This window comes from Epinephelus moara, chromosome 24 (assembly GCF_006386435.1).
Source record: "Epinephelus moara isolate mb chromosome 24, YSFRI_EMoa_1.0, whole genome shotgun sequence".
NCBI lineage: Eukaryota > Metazoa > Chordata > Actinopteri > Perciformes > Serranidae > Epinephelus > Epinephelus moara.
Window position 1 is genome coordinate 27,351,699 of NC_065529.1, and position 19,567 is coordinate 27,371,265.

Below are 19,567 nucleotides of genomic sequence, written 5' to 3' on the forward strand. Positions count from 1 at the left end.
TATGTTATATGAACATTATTCCTTAGTCTCTGTGACATATTAGGAGGATTTTACGACTATTTGCTTTAGATTTCTTACATATAGCTCCTTTAACACATATCTTTTCCAAACACATCAGATTTTTAAATATGAATTCATAAAAACAAACATTTTCCACTTTAAGATCAGATTTGATTTGTTCAGTAGCTTGATGAGTGACGACCAATCTGTCCTGCAGTACAAACAACAGCTTATCTCTTAACCCCTGTCTGTAAAATTATTGTTATCGGGAGCTCTTCACGTATACAGAGACGCGATCATTAAATCTGTGTACTGGAACAGAAGTAGTGTGATGGTGGTCTTACCAGAAGCAGCCACTTCAGATATTGGCAGTCCTTGTTCATAGGACATAAAGCCCAAAACTGAAAAAATTGCAAACCCCGCCACAAAGCTTGATCCGCCATTCACCAAACACAAAACAAATGTGTCCCTGAGAAAACAAACAAAACAAAGTATTTAGCCAATGAATGACTTTGGTCATTTTGTTATCTGAGTTGTGTAAAAATGTTACAATGGGAAGAAAACATTAAAGCATGATCAACCTAATGGTGGAAATGAAAAGAAAATGATACAGAATCTTTGTACAGTGATATAAAAAATATGGATATATACATTTAATCTACATATGATGAGTGATGTAAAATGGTATCATGAGGTGGATCGTCTTTGTGTTGAAACAAGGTCTTCATTCATCAAAGCTGGAATACAGGACTTTTGTCTCCCCCCTCTGGCAGTGAGAGTAATTACAGAAACACTGGTGACGCATGCTTTTGACCTGGCCTGCAGTTGAGCTCGCCAAATCTCCACCGTCCCATGAAGTGCTTTTTGTTGACTTTAATCCTTCTTCTGAAAGCCTAGTTTCTATTTTCTGGCCCATCCTCTCCAGAAACTTTCCTTGGACACTAGGCTTGCCGCAATCAGTGTTACCTGTGTTACAATCTGTTCTTATTCCCAGGGCGTCAAATTCTGCAGCCTGGTTAGTGGCCCTTGGCTTCTGTTACTGCCGCACAAGGCACCCTACTCTCTAAAAAATGATTCATGGGGTTAGCGGATAACGCATAAAATAAAGAAGTTTCACTGCATAGAAAAATTATGGCAGTTTTTCCTTCCCTCCCATTCCTTCATTGGTCCGTCCAAACCTTCCTCCCACCTTCCTCCCTCCCTTCTTCCTCCTTGCCTTCCCTACTTTGTAGTAAGTAAAGAAAATGCTTAGGGAAAATGTACTGGAGTAAAAGTATACATTTCATTTAGGAAATGTAGTGGAAGAAAAGAGGAATAAATATAATAACTCTAGTAAAGTACAGATACTCCCAGAAAACACTTAGGTACTGCAATAAGTATTATTACTTCTCTACATTACACCTCTGGTTATTTTAACCCAAACCATGATTGTTTTTATAAAACTAAGTAGTTTTGTTGCCTAACCCTAAAGTAGTTTGGTGGCAAATCCGAAGTTTCCCTTGAAGACAAAGTTTATTTTGAAAGACGCTGTAGCGTGAAACGAGGGGAAATTGACACAGAAACTGACACGTCCAAAACTGATAGTAGAGGAGTACCTAGGGCCTCAAGGTTTGAAGTGCAGGGACACTGACCAAGCTGCCGTATTTGATGACGTGGGAGTGAGAACGTGTTGGGTGTTACACGGTGTTCTGGCACACACTGATTGCATCAGTCGTCCACCAACCCACTGTCATTTTGCTCCTTTTTTTTTAATCAGTACTTAACAGAAGCAATAACTGAAAGGAGTCAGTTGAAGGAAAATCCTCATTTGGGCAGCTGCGTTCAATCTCTTACCTTTCTGATCAAAATATAAATAGTTTTCTAATAAATAATAAATCTGGCAAACTCTGATCAACCTATATTGGTTGGGTCCCATCCATATTCAGTCAACTCCAGTCACTTCTGGTTTAAACTCTGGACGTAGTGAGTACGGATATGGATACAGATCAATTTAGTTGGTTTAACAGATACACATACAGATGATGCACATAATAGTACACATAGGATAGTAAAATTAATATATCTATGTTAGTTGGACAAGTCAAGCAACTGGAAAGTGTTGTCTTGAAAAGTTGCATTCATTCTCATATCTGGTTATCATACTCCAGGATCTCTGACCTTTTTTAAAGAAAAAAAACTTGAGAAAATCAGCATATCAGTTGACAAAGGGAAAAATTGTTGCAGCCATAATCGAGTAATAATAATATATTTGGGAAATCAAGAGAAAAAATAATGGCTAGAATCTGAGGCTACACATGTTTTATTAAAGTATTTAGTTAAAAAGAAAAAGCACAGAGCACTTACTTGTAACAGTCATTGTTATACTGATTGTAACTGCCCAGAGCTGTCAAACTCCCCTGACAAATCCCAAAAGAGAAAAGCACTTGTGCTCCTGCATCCATCCAGACCTACCACATGCCAAAACATTATTATTAGTAAACTTTCACCACGTAACCTCTGTAAGAGTGAATGAATATATAATGAAATTGTATTTTACAGTATTTGGGCTTCCAGTGGGAGGCGACTGAGCGGGCAGCCTGTCTTACGTTGGATGTTTGACCTTATTACTTACTTGAGGGTCCACCAACCTTGTCGGGTCAGGATACAGGTAGTACACTATGCCATCCATAGCTCCTGGTAAAGAGAGGCCACGAGCTAACAGAACCACCATCATCACATAGGGGAAAGTGGCTGTAAAGTAAACGACCTGTGGACAAAGGCAGGTTTCTGCTTTTACCACTGTTTTATATCACAGTTGATTATTGGGATTTAAAAAGAAGCTGCATGGAAAAGCTATGTAACAAGCACGAGTTACATGGAGGAAACATCAGGTGATCTGGTTTGTGTTTATGTTTGCTGCTGTTAAGTGTTGGGAGGTTATAGTTATGGATGGTGGAGACAACATGGAGCAAATTTCCATTAGGCTTTTCCAGTGTAATTTTTTTACTTTGATTGTTGCCCAAAGTAAAAGAGAGAACATTAACAGAATTATTTAAAGGGGTATTTTTAAACTTGGACCCTATTTTCCCATGTTTTTTGTGTCTAAGTGACTCGTTTGAACAACAATTTTTAAAAATTGGTCCAGTATTGAGATAGATTGCTACAGCCAGCTGCAACAAAACAGGCTGCAGTGTAATCTATCGTCTTTGGCTCCAGTTAGCAGAAGGCTAAACTATGAGCAACATTTTCTCTCCATCTCTGAAACACATCACCAATATTGTCACATATTTTATTGTGTTTATTGTCAGACTCTCTTTTAGACTCTGTTTTTGATAAGTGCATCTTCCTTTCGTGGGCTCTCTGCCACTTAATCAGGTTTTCACTGAAGGGATATGCACGCACATCTGCATTTGTAAAATGGCCAACAGGAACACCCTCGGACACTAATCCTTGGACAGAGTATCCCATCACAGCTAAGATTTTCTAAAGCCTGAAAACAGAGCCAAGAGGAAGAGGTCTAGTTTTCTCTAAGAGCTCTTCAGTTATGATATGCTCAGAGTTTTTTTATGGGATTTTTGCCCAATGAAGCCAAAATGAAACTGCCTACCCCAGCTTTAAAGCTCTGAGGTTATGTTTTTACTCTTGTACATTTTTGTGAATGAAACTACCTTTTAACAACAAACAGATTGGTGACACTTTTAAAGGAAAAAAATAAATAAATAAAACAAAAAACAAAACAAAAAAATATATATATATATATGAATGCAGATTCTCCCACACACAGCTTGATACAATTCATTAAAAGCAACACTTTGACTTTGGATTAAGATGAGAAGAAGAAAAGTGATCAAGTGACATTGACAAAAGGTTTGTAATTACTCACTTCCAGCAAAAAAAAAAAAAGACTGTCCACCACCATCATCAAAACATCCAATACTTGAATCCCATGAATATGATCCCAACATGTTTCAACAGAATTCCTCCCTCAGATGCAATAATAGAAGGAACACACACACACACACACACACACACATACATACCACACACACACACATACATACACACCCCCTACACTAACACACACAAAAATCCAATATCATCTTCAAAAGAAAGGCTTGTACCTTTCCAGTGGATCGCACGCCTTTCCAAACACAGAAGTAACACAGGATCCACGCCAGTAAGAGACACAAAGCCAACTCCCACCTCAAGCTACCAATCTGCTCAATCCCCTCAGATATACCGAGCACTCGTCTCCTGAAAACAAACACATAATAAGACAGGGCCAAAAACAAGGGCAGTGAGAACAGAATGATTTTTGGAGACAAAAACTCTGGAAACTTTCTTTGAGACCAGTAGTATTGCTCATAAAATAATAAAGAAGGCTATTATATCAGTGAAGAATGATCAGTGTGACCGATCACATGATGTTATTAAAACTCAATTACACCACATTCATGTTGAAACTAAGCAAATGTTTTTTGGGCTTGCAGAAGTAAACTTTCACTTTGGGTAATTAAGATATTTCTGTCAACACTTGAGTACAATAATGCAACTTCAAATATAAGCAGATAGGCTACTTAACATCTGTGCAACCAAATACTTTGGATCATATTTGTATATGGTTTAAGTGTCAAACAGCGTCTGTTTTTCAAAGTGTCATGTGACTTAAGTCAACCTTATTAATCATCCGTTTGGGGAAAGGAAGTCCCCCTGCAGGGACTTAATGTGTAATCCCTATGGTATATTCTTTTACTTTTACTGAAAAAATCTGCAAAAAAACAAAAACAAAAACAAAAACAAAAACATGCTTTACAGAAAGTTTTTTGTTATTACATTCACAGTGTACTGAATGTTCTGCATGTTATCTGTTATAGAGAGGTTGACCATGACCCAGCAAAAGCAGTTTTGGTGACAGGCTGTATCAGATGCATCACAGAGAATATAGTGAAGTATGGAAATTTGGAAGTTTGTGCAACAAGATGTTTGTTTGTGCGTTTGTTTGTTGTTTTCAAAATGATGGCCAAAAGAATTTACTGAAATGGGCTAAACCATATATTTTGGCCTGACTCAGTGAAAGAAAAATTTGTTCTTGACACATGAAACGAGACTATAGCCATGCTAGCGGCTTTGTGACACTGTACTTTGAGCTAAATGCAAATGTGAGCATGCTCACATGCCCATAGCTATACCATGTAGGATTATCAGTTACTGTTTCTAAACATGCTCATCGATGAATTTGAAAGAAAAGTGAAACCCAGATTCACCCTCATCTGGTATTTCCACGCCACTAAATATGTGCTTTTTCTCTTGAGCGCCTGCTGTTTACGGTCTGACGCCTCATCGTTACCTTTTTACAAAGCCCCGACTTCACCTAAACTCTGTGGGCTGACACGTTCATAAACATCCCGGGCATAGAAAATAGGAAAAACATGTAGAAGGCAGAGTCTCTGCAGATAAATACACCGCCACAAAATTCTTCCTGAGGGGGGCGTTAATATTTGTACCAGATTAAATGGAAATCCATCCAGTGGGTGGGAATACATATCTTCTTCTTGTCATGCAGATTCATTATCTGCTCATCATTAACGTCTTTTTGTTTCCTGCCATCCATCAAGTAGATGTTACAATATTTCCGTTTGGACTGAAAAATGAACATAACTTAAAACTCAAGAGTTACAGATTTAATAAGTGTGTTGACATTTTGACTTACGGCAGCTTCAAATGTGCCAACAGGTGGCAAATGCACCTCACTGGTGACCAACGTTCATTATATGCTATAGACCCTTTTTACAGAAAGAGGAGGGACGTGTAAAAACAAACACACATCTGCATCTCTTTAGTGTTTAGCTTCCTAATAAATGTGACATCCGCTGTAAAGGAAGACAGGCGTGAATTACACTTACTCCCAGAATTCTGTTGCAGGTGTTGTTGCGTTTGCTGTCCAATTTGATGATGTGTTTGTTTTATCAAATTCAACACAAGACTCTGAGAAAAAAAAAAAAAAACAGGAGGAGATGTTTAAATCCAGCCCAGTCGTCAGAGGAAAATGTTGGCATTGTACATTCCTGCAAACCACGAATGCATTACATTTGCACATTTCATACATATCATAATAACCTCACCTTGGCGAGACGCCTGCCAAGCTGCAGACCACTTTTCAAGACCAACACATAACAAATTAGTTGTTTTTAGTTAATCATTGCTGTGTTTCCTGCGGCTTTCTAGCCATCAAATGTGGGCGTGTTTTAGTGACCCCTTGCTTTGTTTTCACCAGAGATAGTGCTTTTCCGGACATGATTGTGCCATTATAAGCTGGTATTTTCAGCCAAAACATGAGTGGTCTTTGTATCTAAACCTGACCTGACATTAACCCCAGTGTTGTTGAAATGTAAACAAATGTAAAGTTTTAACATATCCGCTACATAATAACGTACAAATGTAATATAGCTGTGGTTTGCAGACACGCACAGTTCCAACATTTATTCTGATGATTGGGTTGTTTAATTGGTTAAAGCGTAGATCAGTAATGGAAAACAAACAAAAAGACAGATACAGTGCTAGATACTCATCAAATACAAAATAATCCATTACCATTTTATATGAATTTGAAATGTGGAGGACCCTCTGCCTGTTGTCTTTGTTCTTAGCTGTTATGTATGTAAGGGCAATGCAAAAATAAACATTCAATTTCCATGTATGTGTACATGTTGGCTTCAGGGCTGCTGTGAAACCAATCAATCAATCAAGCATGTCTACCTGTGTTCCAGGTGTTCCTGCAGCTGGCCCATGGGACTTCAGCGCTGAAGGACGAGAAGAGGTAGAAGAAAGCCCATGCCTGGATGACAATGTATGACACAGCAGCATATGCAATCACAACCTGGGTGGCATAACCAATACCTGAGGAGACAGACATAGTGGTCAGTGTAGACAATAGATAATGATAGGCAAAATTGCCCCGCAGCATATATATCATCTGTATAGAGTGCTCCAGGGATGACGCTTTTCTGTAGTCCGACGTGGAGGTAAGCATTTCACTGGTTCCCTTATCAAAAAGCCAATGGGATTTTTCCATTGGCTTTTGGATCGTTGTAGGAAATTAGCTCTGCGACAAACAAAAGTCTATAATACTTACGTGTTTGGTTCAGCAAGATAATCTTCACAAATGAACACCACTTTTTCTTCACCTTTGAAGCCTAAATGCTAATCTTAGGCTATAGACAAACTACACCACTGTCACATGACCTAATCATCACCAGACTGTAAAGCCATCTTCGGCGTAATGACGTTCTGTCTTAAAAAGGCAGTATGGGATTGATGCCAGCTCTACTGTAGTGTATTCAGTATAAGAGCTGCAATACTCGATATGTTCACTAGGTGGCACTGTAGCTTTGTGGTGTTGTTACTGTGTTGTTGTTGAGACCAGAGAATAAAAGACGGAGTTGATCACCAGACATGGCGTCGTCCACAACATATATTACATCTACCCTTTGATAAAGACGTGAATTGTGAGCAGTAGCACTTCTTATTGTCTGCACCCTGTTGACTCTGGCTATATCATATGGCTCTGTCCACAGATTATCCATATCTTTTTCCCATTTTCGTCTTCAAGCTGGCATTCGGAACAGAGTTAAGCAAAACCAGGACAACTTGTTTTTCACTTGTGTAATCCATCCATCAATCACCATGTCACATTTTGGTGTGCGGGACAATGTGTGTGGGGATTCACATCATGAGTTATGGTAACACCATTCCCTGGAATAATGGGTGTAAATAAAGATTTGAATTCTCACTTAAGTAAGATCTGATATCAGAACAACTGACAGACACACCCCTGTGTGCACAACATTCAGGTTAAGACAGGACATCTTTTAAGACACACAGGTGGTGATTCATTTGGTTCTGCACAATGGACAACTGTGCTTTTTGAGCAGCGCATTCACAACAATTATAGGTTTCTTTTTCTCAGATTAACCGGCCATTACATCCCACACTGGATAATAAGCCTATGAGACTGAAGATTATTGTTGTTACGTTTTGTAATAGAGATGTACTTTACCAGTTAGATATGTCAGAAAAGCATAATTAATCAATAAAATCAATACAATTAAAGACAAATCTGTCCATTTTACAGCATGTATGTCTCATCAGGCAAGAAATACATGTATCAGTGAGTCACTCAGTTCTGTACTGAGTCTATTTTAAACAAGTGGGGAAAAAAGCAGAAGGGAAAAAAGTGGTACTTTATGACAGTACCTATTTCTTATAGGAAAAAGGGAAGCCACTGGGCTGACTTCAGGCATACTAGCATCGAGCCAAGGATGTATTGATAAAATTCCTTTATTAGTTAAGGGCATATAAAATATAACAATAAAGGTACCAGGGATGACGCTTTTCTGTAGTCCGACGTGGAGGTAAGTATTTCACTGGTTCCCTTATCAAAAAGCCAATGGGATTTTTCCATTGGCTTTTGGATCGTTGTAGGAAATTAGCTCTGCGACAAACAAAAGTCTATAATACTTACGTGTTTGGTTCAGCAAGATAATCTTTACAAATGAACACCACTTTTTCTTCACCTTTGAAGCCTAAATGCTAATCTTAGGCTATAGACAAACTACACTAAAGTCACATGACCTAATCATCACCAGACTGTAAAGCCATCTTCGGCGTAATGATGTTCTGTCTTCAAATTTAGCCTCTTGTTAGCAACCGCCTTTTTTAAGACACATAAAACCTTCAAAATTCACAAGTTTGGTATTTACAGACATATTTTATATCATAGAACAAAATGTGAAAGTCTCTTCAGCTTGTATTAAACACAGACCTTATTTCAGGCATCTAACCCAAAACCCATACATAAAACCCACTGACTTTAAGACAAGGAAACTGGGAGTGTTAAGTTCTGGAAAGCCATTAAATCTTTATCTTTCCGTGATAATGATAAGGAGTTACCTCCTTGCATTACCACAGACTCTGCCATTGTATTGGATAGGTCTGCTATGTTGAACTGTTTTAATGAGCATTTTGTGTCCTGTGGCTCGCTGTTTGATTCTGTTGCCAACTGTGACGCTTTAAACACCCCTGTTTCCGATACAGACTAAAATGGTGTACATCAACCTTTTTGTTTCTCCCCATTTGCTGTTAGTGAAGTGCATGAAGCCTTAGTCAGTGTAGATAGTGGAAAAACCTGCTGGACCTTGAAACGTTCTTCCTAATGTTAGCTGCAGATTTTGCTGCTCAACCCCTGACCTATATTTTCAACTTCTCTCCAAGCTCTGAGGTCATTCCAAAAATGTTGAGATCAGCCTATGCTCTCCCACTGTTTAAGGCAGGGGGGCACTTCATAAACAATTATAGGCCGTCAGTTCCAGCAAAGATCCTGGAACGGTTAGTAAGTGAACAGTTGAAGGTGTTTTTATGTAATAATGCCATTCTATCCAAGCATCACTCTGGCTTCAGAAAGCAACATAGCAGCATTACAGCAACTATGAAGGTGGTGAAAGATGTCATTGGTATTTTGGACATGAAGCAGAACTGTGCAATGACCTGTCAAAAGCTTTTGATACTGTTGACCCTCATATTTTGAAACAGAGGTTAACTAGTAGTTCAATGGTGTTCATTATGTCTTCAGTTTCTGATAATGACTTAAGTTGTTCTTTTATCTCGTACATGTGTTAGGATGTTACATACCTTGACATGTGTTGGCGGAAACTTCTTCAGCTGATTGACAGATCGTACTAAATGCATTTTCCAAACAAATACAACATGCTAACGTTATAAGCACAAGCCTATGGCATTTTACATGCAAGCAAAGATTTCCGCTGCTCATATGAAGCCAGGATAACCCCAGCCCAAACTTAAAATGCTATTTTAGTGAAGGCTTTACTGTCTTCACAATGTATTGTTTCTTATCTCTGAAATAAAAGTAAATAAAAGCTTCGTTTCCACTGAGGGAAATGGTTTCAGCTTACAAAAATAGACAGAGGGTCTGCACCGGGGCGACGTGTAGTTACATTTCTGGGGTGGTGCACGTCAGGCTACAGTGTAGGCTCCATGTCTATGCAGAGCCTACGCTGTTGCTACAGCGTCGATTCAACGCAGAGGTATAAATTCCGCATAGCTGGCTCACCACTTGTAATGGTGTACCCCAGGGTTCTGTGTTAGGCTCACTGTTATTTTGGTTTATATTAATTGTCTTGGTCAAAACGTGGTTGGTGCCAATTTTCATTTTTATGCCAATGACACACTGTCTTTAATGTTATCCACATTCAGCTTTCACAACTAAAGCTGGTTTTAAATGCTGATTAAACTAAGGTAACTAAGGTTGATGACTCCCTGTCTTTTAAACCTCAGATTGATAATCTTCTTAAAAATCTGAGGCTGATGTTAGGATTTTATTTCAGAAACAAGTTCTGTTTCTCCTTTGAGGCTAGAAAAAGAGTGGTTGCTGCTACGTTTTTACAGGTCCTGGATTATGGTGATCTGTTGCACATTGTTTGCACATGTTAAATACTGCATATCATAGTTCACTGAGATCTATTACAAATTTTAAAGCCCTCACTCATCACTGCTTTATGCTTTAACCATTCATAGACTCAGTCACTGGTATTTGTTCATTTATTAAGCCATACTTGGTAAACTCCCTTCATACGTTTGTACTTTGATTGAACAGAGATCTGACTGTAGCTACAGTCTGAGATCTCAAAACTTAGTTTTGCTGTCTGTTCTTAGTGCTGAGCTGGGAAAGAAAGCTTTTATGTGCTCTGCTCATCTTACTTGCGTAACCTTCAAAAAGATTTGAAACTACGTGAATCAGTCTGTCTGCCTGACTTTAAAGCTCTCATCTGGGTTTGTTGGTTGGTCATGTGACCAGTCAGTTCACAGTATCAGTGGACCAGTGGATGTAAAGCAGATCATGGTGTGGGTAAGTATGGTTTAAGTGTGGTTGGAGACAAAGCGATAATAGCCAGTGCAGCTGTTCTGAGGCAGGTGGGTCGGCTCAGGACAGGCATGCCTACCTCAGGAAAAGACACGAATCCGTGAGCTTTAAACACTGATTGAAGGTATTAAGTTTCTTCCCTCTCTGTTGGCTGGCACACCCACCACAGCCAGGGTTAAATGACCTGTGACATGTTTAAGTTTGTGATATTGTTGATGCGTGGCAAGAAATCCTCCAGAACAGAGTGACAGAGGCAAACACCGCCAATCTGTCACGTAGTTTCTTTTCTATTTTCTGCATTAAATGACAAATCTTGCGACATTTTAACTTTTTCTTCTTGTCAATAAAATCCATGAAAAGACCAAACGCAACTAACTTGATTGAACTAACAAGTGTTGCTTGATCTTGTACCTCTGCACCATAGACCTCTATTGTTGTCGAAACACTATAAAAAACACACAACATGGACAACATGTTCTTTCATGACAATGAACATGGGCATTATAGTTTATTTTGAGTCAGTCCCACATACACCAGCCTGCTGCTATAAATAACTGTTGGGAGACGTTTGCCTATATATCAGGGCTTTCTGGCAGAAAGGAATTTCTTGAGTAAAGAAGTATTTCACTGCTGTAAAGATGGTCATTTTCAAAAATAGGCTGTCAGTGCAGTAGAAAGATGCAAATACCTTTGAAATTGGTGCTACATGACCAGAGAAAACAGGACGCTGTTGCGCTCGCTTCTGCGGTTTCTGCCCAATAGGTAGAAACCAGAATGCACTGCACTGGACCAGTAAATGCTCCCACTGGTGGGTCCAAACAATATAATGAATACAATACGCTGGCCGGCTAGTAGGAAATTATTTCGTATCACTGTTAAATAGTAACTTAAGATATGTTTCTGAGAACATTGTAAAAAAGAAATAGACAGCGCCATAACAGAGTCTTGGTTTATATTTGATCAACAACTGCCTTGTTTTACTGTTTTATCTGAGTTTGGTCCAAGTTTGAGAGATAGAGAGCGGAAGAGGGGCGGCTCTCTCTGTGAGCATGATTACAGGCATGCAAAGATGAGAAAGAACAACTTGCAATTCGAGCAAAAGCCCAATCTGCTGGATGATGCAAAATGGTCAACTGGTGGATTTTCACTGAGAAATGAACAGGGAGATCTGGGCACTGGCGAGATGGAGGGAAGTTTACCAAGTTCATTTACACATACTTCCCACATTGTTGCGATACAAGGCTGGTCGGAGTATTCCTTTAAGTTGAGGAAAAAGATTATGGTGTCAGTTAAAATGAGTACACAGACACAGAATGTCTGAAAATTGTCCCCAAGAAATGCGCTTTTCTCACATTTGCTAGAAGCTGCACTGCCCAGACGTTTCAGGAAGGAGGAACAAATGTGCCACGGAGAGGGCATGAAAGTCATTAAGTGTTGAGAGAAAGACGTAGGCATGGAGATTTTCCATATTTTCATTGGACTTATTGACATTATAAAGTATGGGATTGATGCCAGCTCTACCCTTTGATAAAGACGTGAATTGTGAGCAGTAGCACTTCTTATTGTCTGCACCCTGTTGACTCTGGCTATATCATATGGCTCTGTCCACAGATTATCCATATCTTTTTCCCATTTTCGTCTTCAAGCTGGCATTCGGAACAGAGTTAAGCAAAACCAGGACAACTTGTTTTTCACTTGTGTAATCCATCCATCAATCACCATGTCACATTTTGGTGTGCGGGACAATGTGTGTGGGGATTCACATCATGAGTTATGGTAACACCATTCCCTGGAATAATGGGTGTAAATAAAGATTTGAATTCTCACTTAAGTAAGATCTGATATCAGAACAACTGACAGACACACCCCTGTGTGCACAACATTCAGGTTAAGACAGGACATCTTTTAAGACACACAGGTGGTGATTCATTTGGTTCTGCACAATGGACAACTGTGCTTTTTGAGCAGCGCATTCACAACAATTATAGGTTTCTTTTTCTCAGATTAACCGGCCATTACATCCCACACTGGATAATAAGCCTATGAGACTGAAGATTATTGTTGTTACGTTTTGTAATAGAGATGTACTTTACCAGTTAGATATGTCAGAAAAGCATAATTAATCAATAAAATCAATACAATTAAAGACAAATCTGTCCATTTTACAGCATGTATGTCTCATCAGGCAAGAAATACATGTATCAGTGAGTCACTCAGTTCTGTACTGAGTCTATTTTAAACAAGTAGGGAAAAAAGCAGAAGGGAAAAAAGTGGTACTTTATGACAGTACCTATTTCTTATAGGAAAAAGGGAAGCCACTGGGCTGACTTCAGGCATGCTAGCATCGAGCCAAGGATGTATTGATAAAATTCCTTTATTAGTTAAGGGCATATAAAATATAACAATAAAGGCATTTAACCATACACCCTTGGCTCTATGCTTGTCAGCCTAAAGTGCGCTCATTGGCTTCCCTTTTTTCCTGCAGTCGACCAGTTTGACTCCAAAAGCACCTTGCATTCAGCTTATCATTTAAAACTGTATACATACAGTATGTTGTATTGAGCTGTGCATACACTTAGCTAATACATGAGCTTGATCCTCTAATTAAACCTCATCAGACTTGGTGAAGCATGTTTATTATGTTCTAAAGAGCTGTGTTTTTTCCTGTTGAATCGGTTTAAAGGGACAGTTCACCCCAAAATCAAAAAACATATTTCTCCTCTTACTTGTAGTCTAAGTTGTTTTGGTGTGAGTTGCTGAGTGTTGGAGATATCTGCCATAGAGATGTCTGCCTTCTCTATCCAATATAATGGAACTAGATGGCACACAGCTTGTGGTGCTCAAAGTGCCCCAACCAACCCCCCCCCCCCCCCCCCAAAAAAAAAACATGAACTCACAGCAATCTGTTACTCAAGATAATCCACAGACCTTGTAGTAAACAGTTTCATGTAAGAACTACTTTCTCTTTCTTGAACTACACCCACCAACTGTCTTACAGCGCAGAGGGAAGTAGGGTTGCAAAATCATGGTCAAAATGAAAATCACAATTTTTTGATCAGTATTGAGATCACAATTATTTATCACAGTTAAATATTGATTCTAGGGACAAAGTCACATTCACAGTTAAATAAACAGAGCACTGCTTTCTCTTAAATGTCTCACTGCATTCCTGTTGATGTAGAAATCTTTGCATCAAATTAAGTCTGGTCCTTATTCACAGTGCATCTCCTGAAAGCAAAATATAAATGAAATTGTACTAAAACGTACGCTTATCCCGTTAAAAAGATAGCAGGGAGGCTGCAGCACATAGCAGCTGGCATTGGGTGAGGGGCGGGGTACACCCTGGACAGGTTGCCAGACTATCACAGGGCTGACACATAGAGACAGACAACCATTCATGCTCACATTCACACGCAGGGCCAGTTAACCTGCATGTCTTTGGACTGTGGGAGGAAGCCTGAGAACCCAGAGAAAACCCACGGTGACACAGAGCATGTAGCCTGATGGCTTCCCTTTTTCCCATAGGAAACAAGTACTGTCATAACGTACCAGTGACATGCAAATTCCAAACAGAAGGGCCCAAGCCAGCTAACTCGAACCTTGAACCCTCTTGCTGTGAGGTGACAGTACTAACCGCTACTCCAACGTGTAATCGAACTTATTACCTAAACTTCAATTAAAACAGCACTCTGCTTTTACCTCCACGTTGTGCTACACTCCTGCTAATTAACACATCTTTGCATGAAAAGGAAGCCTTAAAACAAGGTTGCTCTTCAGCTGAATTCAGTGTGTCTCCTAGAAGCAAAACATGAGTAGAACTGTACCTAAAACATAAGCCAACTAAAACTAAAATTGACTTCACAGAATGCAACCAAATGAAAACAGTGTTTATTGGACACATATCTTTGGCCAAATGGAGTGCTGTTCCAATAGTTATTTTGGTCTGTCTTTAAGAGCTGGCTCCACTGCTGTATTTTGCTGTCAGTTTTTTATTTATTTATTTTTACAGCTCTCATGGGCACATCATGCAGTAAGTAGGAGTCTGTAAAGATTTCCTGAATGTTGCAACTGCAGACAGACGAAACAAAAATCCTCTCTTCATCAATCATTATCAAGAGCGCCGTAAAAAGCAACATTTTTGTTGAATGAAACAACATGAGAAACATCTTTTAAAAGCAAGAAAATAACAGCACTTTGAGCGCCTCATATGAGGTACTATCAGCAACAGTTCTGTTTACAACACTAACCTTCAAACAAGGGGCAGAAGTGCCTCCAGCAGGTGATACATCCTTGAGATGTGAACTGTCCCATGGCCGTCTCCAGGAGGAACATTGGGATACCACAAGCGAGCAGAAACAAGACGTAGGGAACCAGAAATGCCCCTGAGAGACACATGACAGGAATATCAAAATACCGTTCCCTTTGTAGATCTGAGTCACATCACATGTGATCATTCTTTTTTCTTCTTTGTTTTATCAACATCTGTAAGCACTGAGAATTTGATCCCTAGTGAAAAAGGCTGTTAACACGATCAAGACGACTTTTGTTCATGGCTTATTTTTGGTGTTGCCTTTGCATGGAAACATCTGGACACAGTAATAGCCCACATGGGTTTTCCACATCTGTAGCCTTAAAAAGATCAAACACAGATGTAATGTGAGTGCAGAGTTTATGGATGCATAGCATGACTTTTCTGACCAGTAAAACTTACAATGTTTTTTATGGCAATGGCTAACTTCAAGTTTGGCAAAAACAATGGTCTTCTTTGTCCCCTGAGTTGCATTTTGTTACACACACACACACACCAAAAAAAAAAAAAGTTTCTTTAATAACAAACAGCAGCTTTGTGCAACGCCTGAGCAACTTCCTTATCACTAAAATCAATTTATGCGTCACAGCTCTTTTTCCACATTTGTTGACATTACACTTTGATTAAGTGCAGCTGCATGACTTTGTGCAGAAGTGTAAAAGCATGTTGTTTTATTCTTTGTAACCTGAGGATGCTGCTTACCTCCTCCATTTTTGTAGCACAAATAGGGGAACCTCCAGAGGTTTCCCAGCCCAACCAGAGTCCCTGCCACAGCCAGCAGAAATTCCAACTTGCTCGCCCACTGGCCTCGGTCCAACAGTTGAGTCTTCTTCGCCAGACTGCTATCCTGAGCGGGCATCTCAAGGCTGTTTCCTTTCAGGAATTCTCTTGACATGTTCAGGAACAGTAGCAGATTCAATGAAACCTGATCTGAAAAGTGCTTTCACCTCCTCCACATTTATAGGACAAAAACTGTCACAGCTCTGTGCCTCTGGATTATGTGCAGAGACAAAAGTGCTCAGCTGATTATCTGGAACTGCTCATAAGCTTCATTTATTTATTTGCTGAACTTGAACTGAGCTTGCAGGATTATCAGGAACGGAAAGTTTTCACTAGGAAGTGTTTATCAGAACGCTGCACTTAATGGAGCACATTTCTAGAATTAAAGCATTGCATCTAACAGCCCAAGTGGAAAAACAAAAACACAGTGAGGTACTTACCCCTCCATCACAGAGCCCCCTCCCCCAAGAGTTGCTTACAGCAACAGCAAACTGATCAGTATTCCTCTCAGCCGGTTGCACCGCAGGATCTTTACGCAAACATGTCATGAGCAGAGCCAGAGTGAGAAACAAAGTGGCTATGGTTTCCTTTGGCTCCTCTATGACCTAATTATTGTCGGATTGGTCTGCACACCATGCCGTCCCACTTGAAAAAGTGTTTGGCTCTGACAAAGGTCCAAGGTATACCACTTCCCTGCTGTATTTTTCCACTGAGACATGGGCAGCTTGAGTCATTGAGATTAGCACAGTTGCTAACAACTAAACCAAATCAGCTGAGCCGTCTGTGTTATGTCAGTGGCTGCACACAGCCTGCAGTTATCTACTATTTGAGAATTTGTTGCATTGGGGCATAAATCATTCAAACACCAGCAGCAGCATCTGTTGTGCACAAGTGAACCTCTAGATAGACTTCTGACTTCTCTTTTTTAGTTTGCACTCATGTTTATGCAGAATGGCATCATATTGCTGTGAGACAGTTACAAATACACAGCTTTAAAATGTACATCTGCAACTTTTAAAATTTGTTATCTTGATACTACTTTTGTATTTTAATCGCCATGACCGTTGACTTACTCTAATTTATTATATGTTACTTTGCACTTTTTTACCACCCTAATCCTACTAGTCATAAAAAACTACTTTTGTATTTTAATCGCCATGACCGTTGACTTACTCTAATTTATTATATGTTACTTTGCACTTTTTTACCACCCTAATCCTACTAGTCATTCAAACAAAGTTTAGATGTATAAATAATTTCATTTATATTCAAATTACGCTGTTAAAACACACTGTATATGGAAAGTGCAATTAAACTAATGGTATATTAAAGCTAGAGGGAAGACACCTAAAAGTGCTTTAGCTCTTGAGATAGCCTCACTGAGGCAGAAAAAAGCACAATATTCTTTTAGGTCTCCCATCTGTGAAATGGATTCTTATTTAAAATATTTTACTGCAAAAGTGGTTAAAGACATTGTGACCCAGCCCATAAATAAAATGAACACGAAGTCAGGCTGAATAGGAGATGGTACACCTGAACTCATGCTATTTCATAATGCAAGCCCTGGTTGATCCCAAATTTGGTACGACAGTCGGCAGGTTGTTTCTGTACAATAAATTCAAAAATAAGACATTCTGCAAAATGAGTACTTTTACTTTTGTTAAGTATATTTTGATGCTCATATTTTTTACTATTATTCTATTAAAAATTTGAATGCTGTTAGTACGGATAAGAACACATTCAACATTTCAGTGACATACCGGAAGAGTCTGCTTTTCCAGCTTCCACCTGCTCTGTTCTTTCCAGAGTATACTGCATGTTTACTCTGAGGTGTTTTTTGCGTCGTTTGTGTCCAGCCATGACGACATTGCGAAAGCTGGTATTGTTTTCACAATCTTGGTATGTCATCATGGTGGAATGTGGTCTTGGCAACAGTTGTTGTAGCAGGTCCTACCACAGAACTTACTCTAAGCATCTCTTTGTCTGTGGACAGATTTTATCAATGCAATCATGTCACAACTGTGCAAGATGCAGTCATGAAATTCTACTGGTGTGTAGTTGGATTATAATGAAGGCTATGTTTGAAGATGGGCGTTGTCCAAGCAAGGGGGTCAGAAGTAGGGGGATAGGAAGTACAGAATGGGCTATTGGCTTCCCATTTTACGCCCCTGGCTCATGAACCTTTGTAGTTGAGGTCACAAGAAAGGCTGAGATTGGAGATGAATGAGAGTCGGGAAAAAGCACCTGAAGCAGGGAAGAAGAAGCCATTGCCCGCCCCGCCCCACCCCACCCCCACTTTACACCCCTAGCTGATATTTGCTTTCACGGATGGAGTAATCAGATTGCAAGATGGGCTCTCGTATTTGTTGTTGGGATTTATCCTGTATTTCCAGCAGTAGAATGTAGTACATTTTCTGAACTTCAAAATTAATTTGAGGTATCCCTGAGTCCATGTTGAGCCTCGTCTGCCTGCAGAGTAACTAGACTTTTAGATGACGACACAAAAAAAATATTATTATCTTAAAAAATGTGATGTATTGTTGCAGATTAATCCACTGAGCAGTATATGAAGCAGTTAGACTTAACTTTACTTTGACCAACTACAACATGAAAATGCTTCTTGCACATAAAGCATCAATAATACCAATCAAGTAATAGAAAACAGGGGGGCGTCGGTGGCTTGGTGGGTAGAGCAGGCACCCCATGTACAAAGCTGTTGCCGCAGTGGCGTGGGTTCGAGTCCAGCCTGTGGCCCTTTGCTGCATGTCATCAATTAGCATTTAATTAGCAATTAATTAGCTCTTCGGTGAAATGAGCAGCATGAATATTGTTTCTGGTCTCAATAAGAGCTGTCATATAGCAGCACACAATCAACCACCCCCAGTGCACAGTGAGCATTTGATTTAGAGGACGTTTTGGTTGTTGGGATCTGTGATTGGATCCACAGTGTTCAGACCACATAAATTTAAGCACACAATTGAAGAGTTTTAGCTTTATGAGAAACTTTTTACTCCGTGCATTTCTCCACCAGTCATCTAGCCCTTATGTTAACACTTAGGCCACTCCTTCGCTGACATATGCGATAACATGCTCAACCAGGTACACTCGTCTTCTACGTCGTCACTCATTAATTAAATGTAAAATTGTCCACAGAGCCCACATCTGCAAAAATAAATGCAAAAATAAATGATGCATCACTGATCCACATATACTGGCTATGGGATGTATTACAGACACTTTCTCAGACGTTAAACTGTACAGTTGAACCAGTGAGACTTGTTGCTGCGCCAGTATATTCCCTTAAACCACTAATAATTCCTAATTTGTTATCAGGGTTAATGCTGATAAATAACTTTTGTAACTAACCTCGGTAACTCTACCTGGACAGCAACTAGTAGGTAGTAAGTAATACATAAATAGAGTGCATTTATATATCACTTTTCTAATGGTAGCGACCACTCAAAGCGCTTCACAACACAAGCATTGTTCACACACTGGTGACCGAGGCTACCATACAGAGTGCCACCTGCTCATCAGATAAACATTCACACGATTCGTACTAC

At 39.5% G+C, this 19,567-nt stretch overlaps 1 protein-coding gene across 1 annotated transcript in view; it reads right to left on the reverse strand.

Annotated features, from left to right (window-relative positions):
* Positions 1 to 17,679, reverse strand: part of LOC126385478 (sodium- and chloride-dependent GABA transporter 2-like) — a 46,564-nt gene extending 28,885 nt beyond the window's left edge. The window contains exons 1-9 of the mRNA XM_050037210.1: positions 16,445 to 17,679; positions 15,927 to 16,111; positions 15,163 to 15,297; positions 6,736 to 6,876; positions 5,883 to 5,964; positions 4,101 to 4,233; positions 2,612 to 2,746; positions 2,344 to 2,447; positions 345 to 469 (exon numbers count right to left, since the gene is read on the reverse strand). Of these exons, the coding sequence (XP_049893167.1) occupies positions 345 to 469; positions 2,344 to 2,447; positions 2,612 to 2,746; positions 4,101 to 4,233; positions 5,883 to 5,964; positions 6,736 to 6,876; positions 15,163 to 15,297; positions 15,927 to 16,111; positions 16,445 to 16,452 (1,048 nt within the window). The 5' untranslated portion in view covers positions 16,453 to 17,679. The remainder of the gene's footprint in view (positions 1 to 344; positions 470 to 2,343; positions 2,448 to 2,611; positions 2,747 to 4,100; positions 4,234 to 5,882; positions 5,965 to 6,735; positions 6,877 to 15,162; positions 15,298 to 15,926; positions 16,112 to 16,444) is intronic.
* Between the last annotated feature and the right edge of the window lie 1,888 nt (positions 17,680 to 19,567).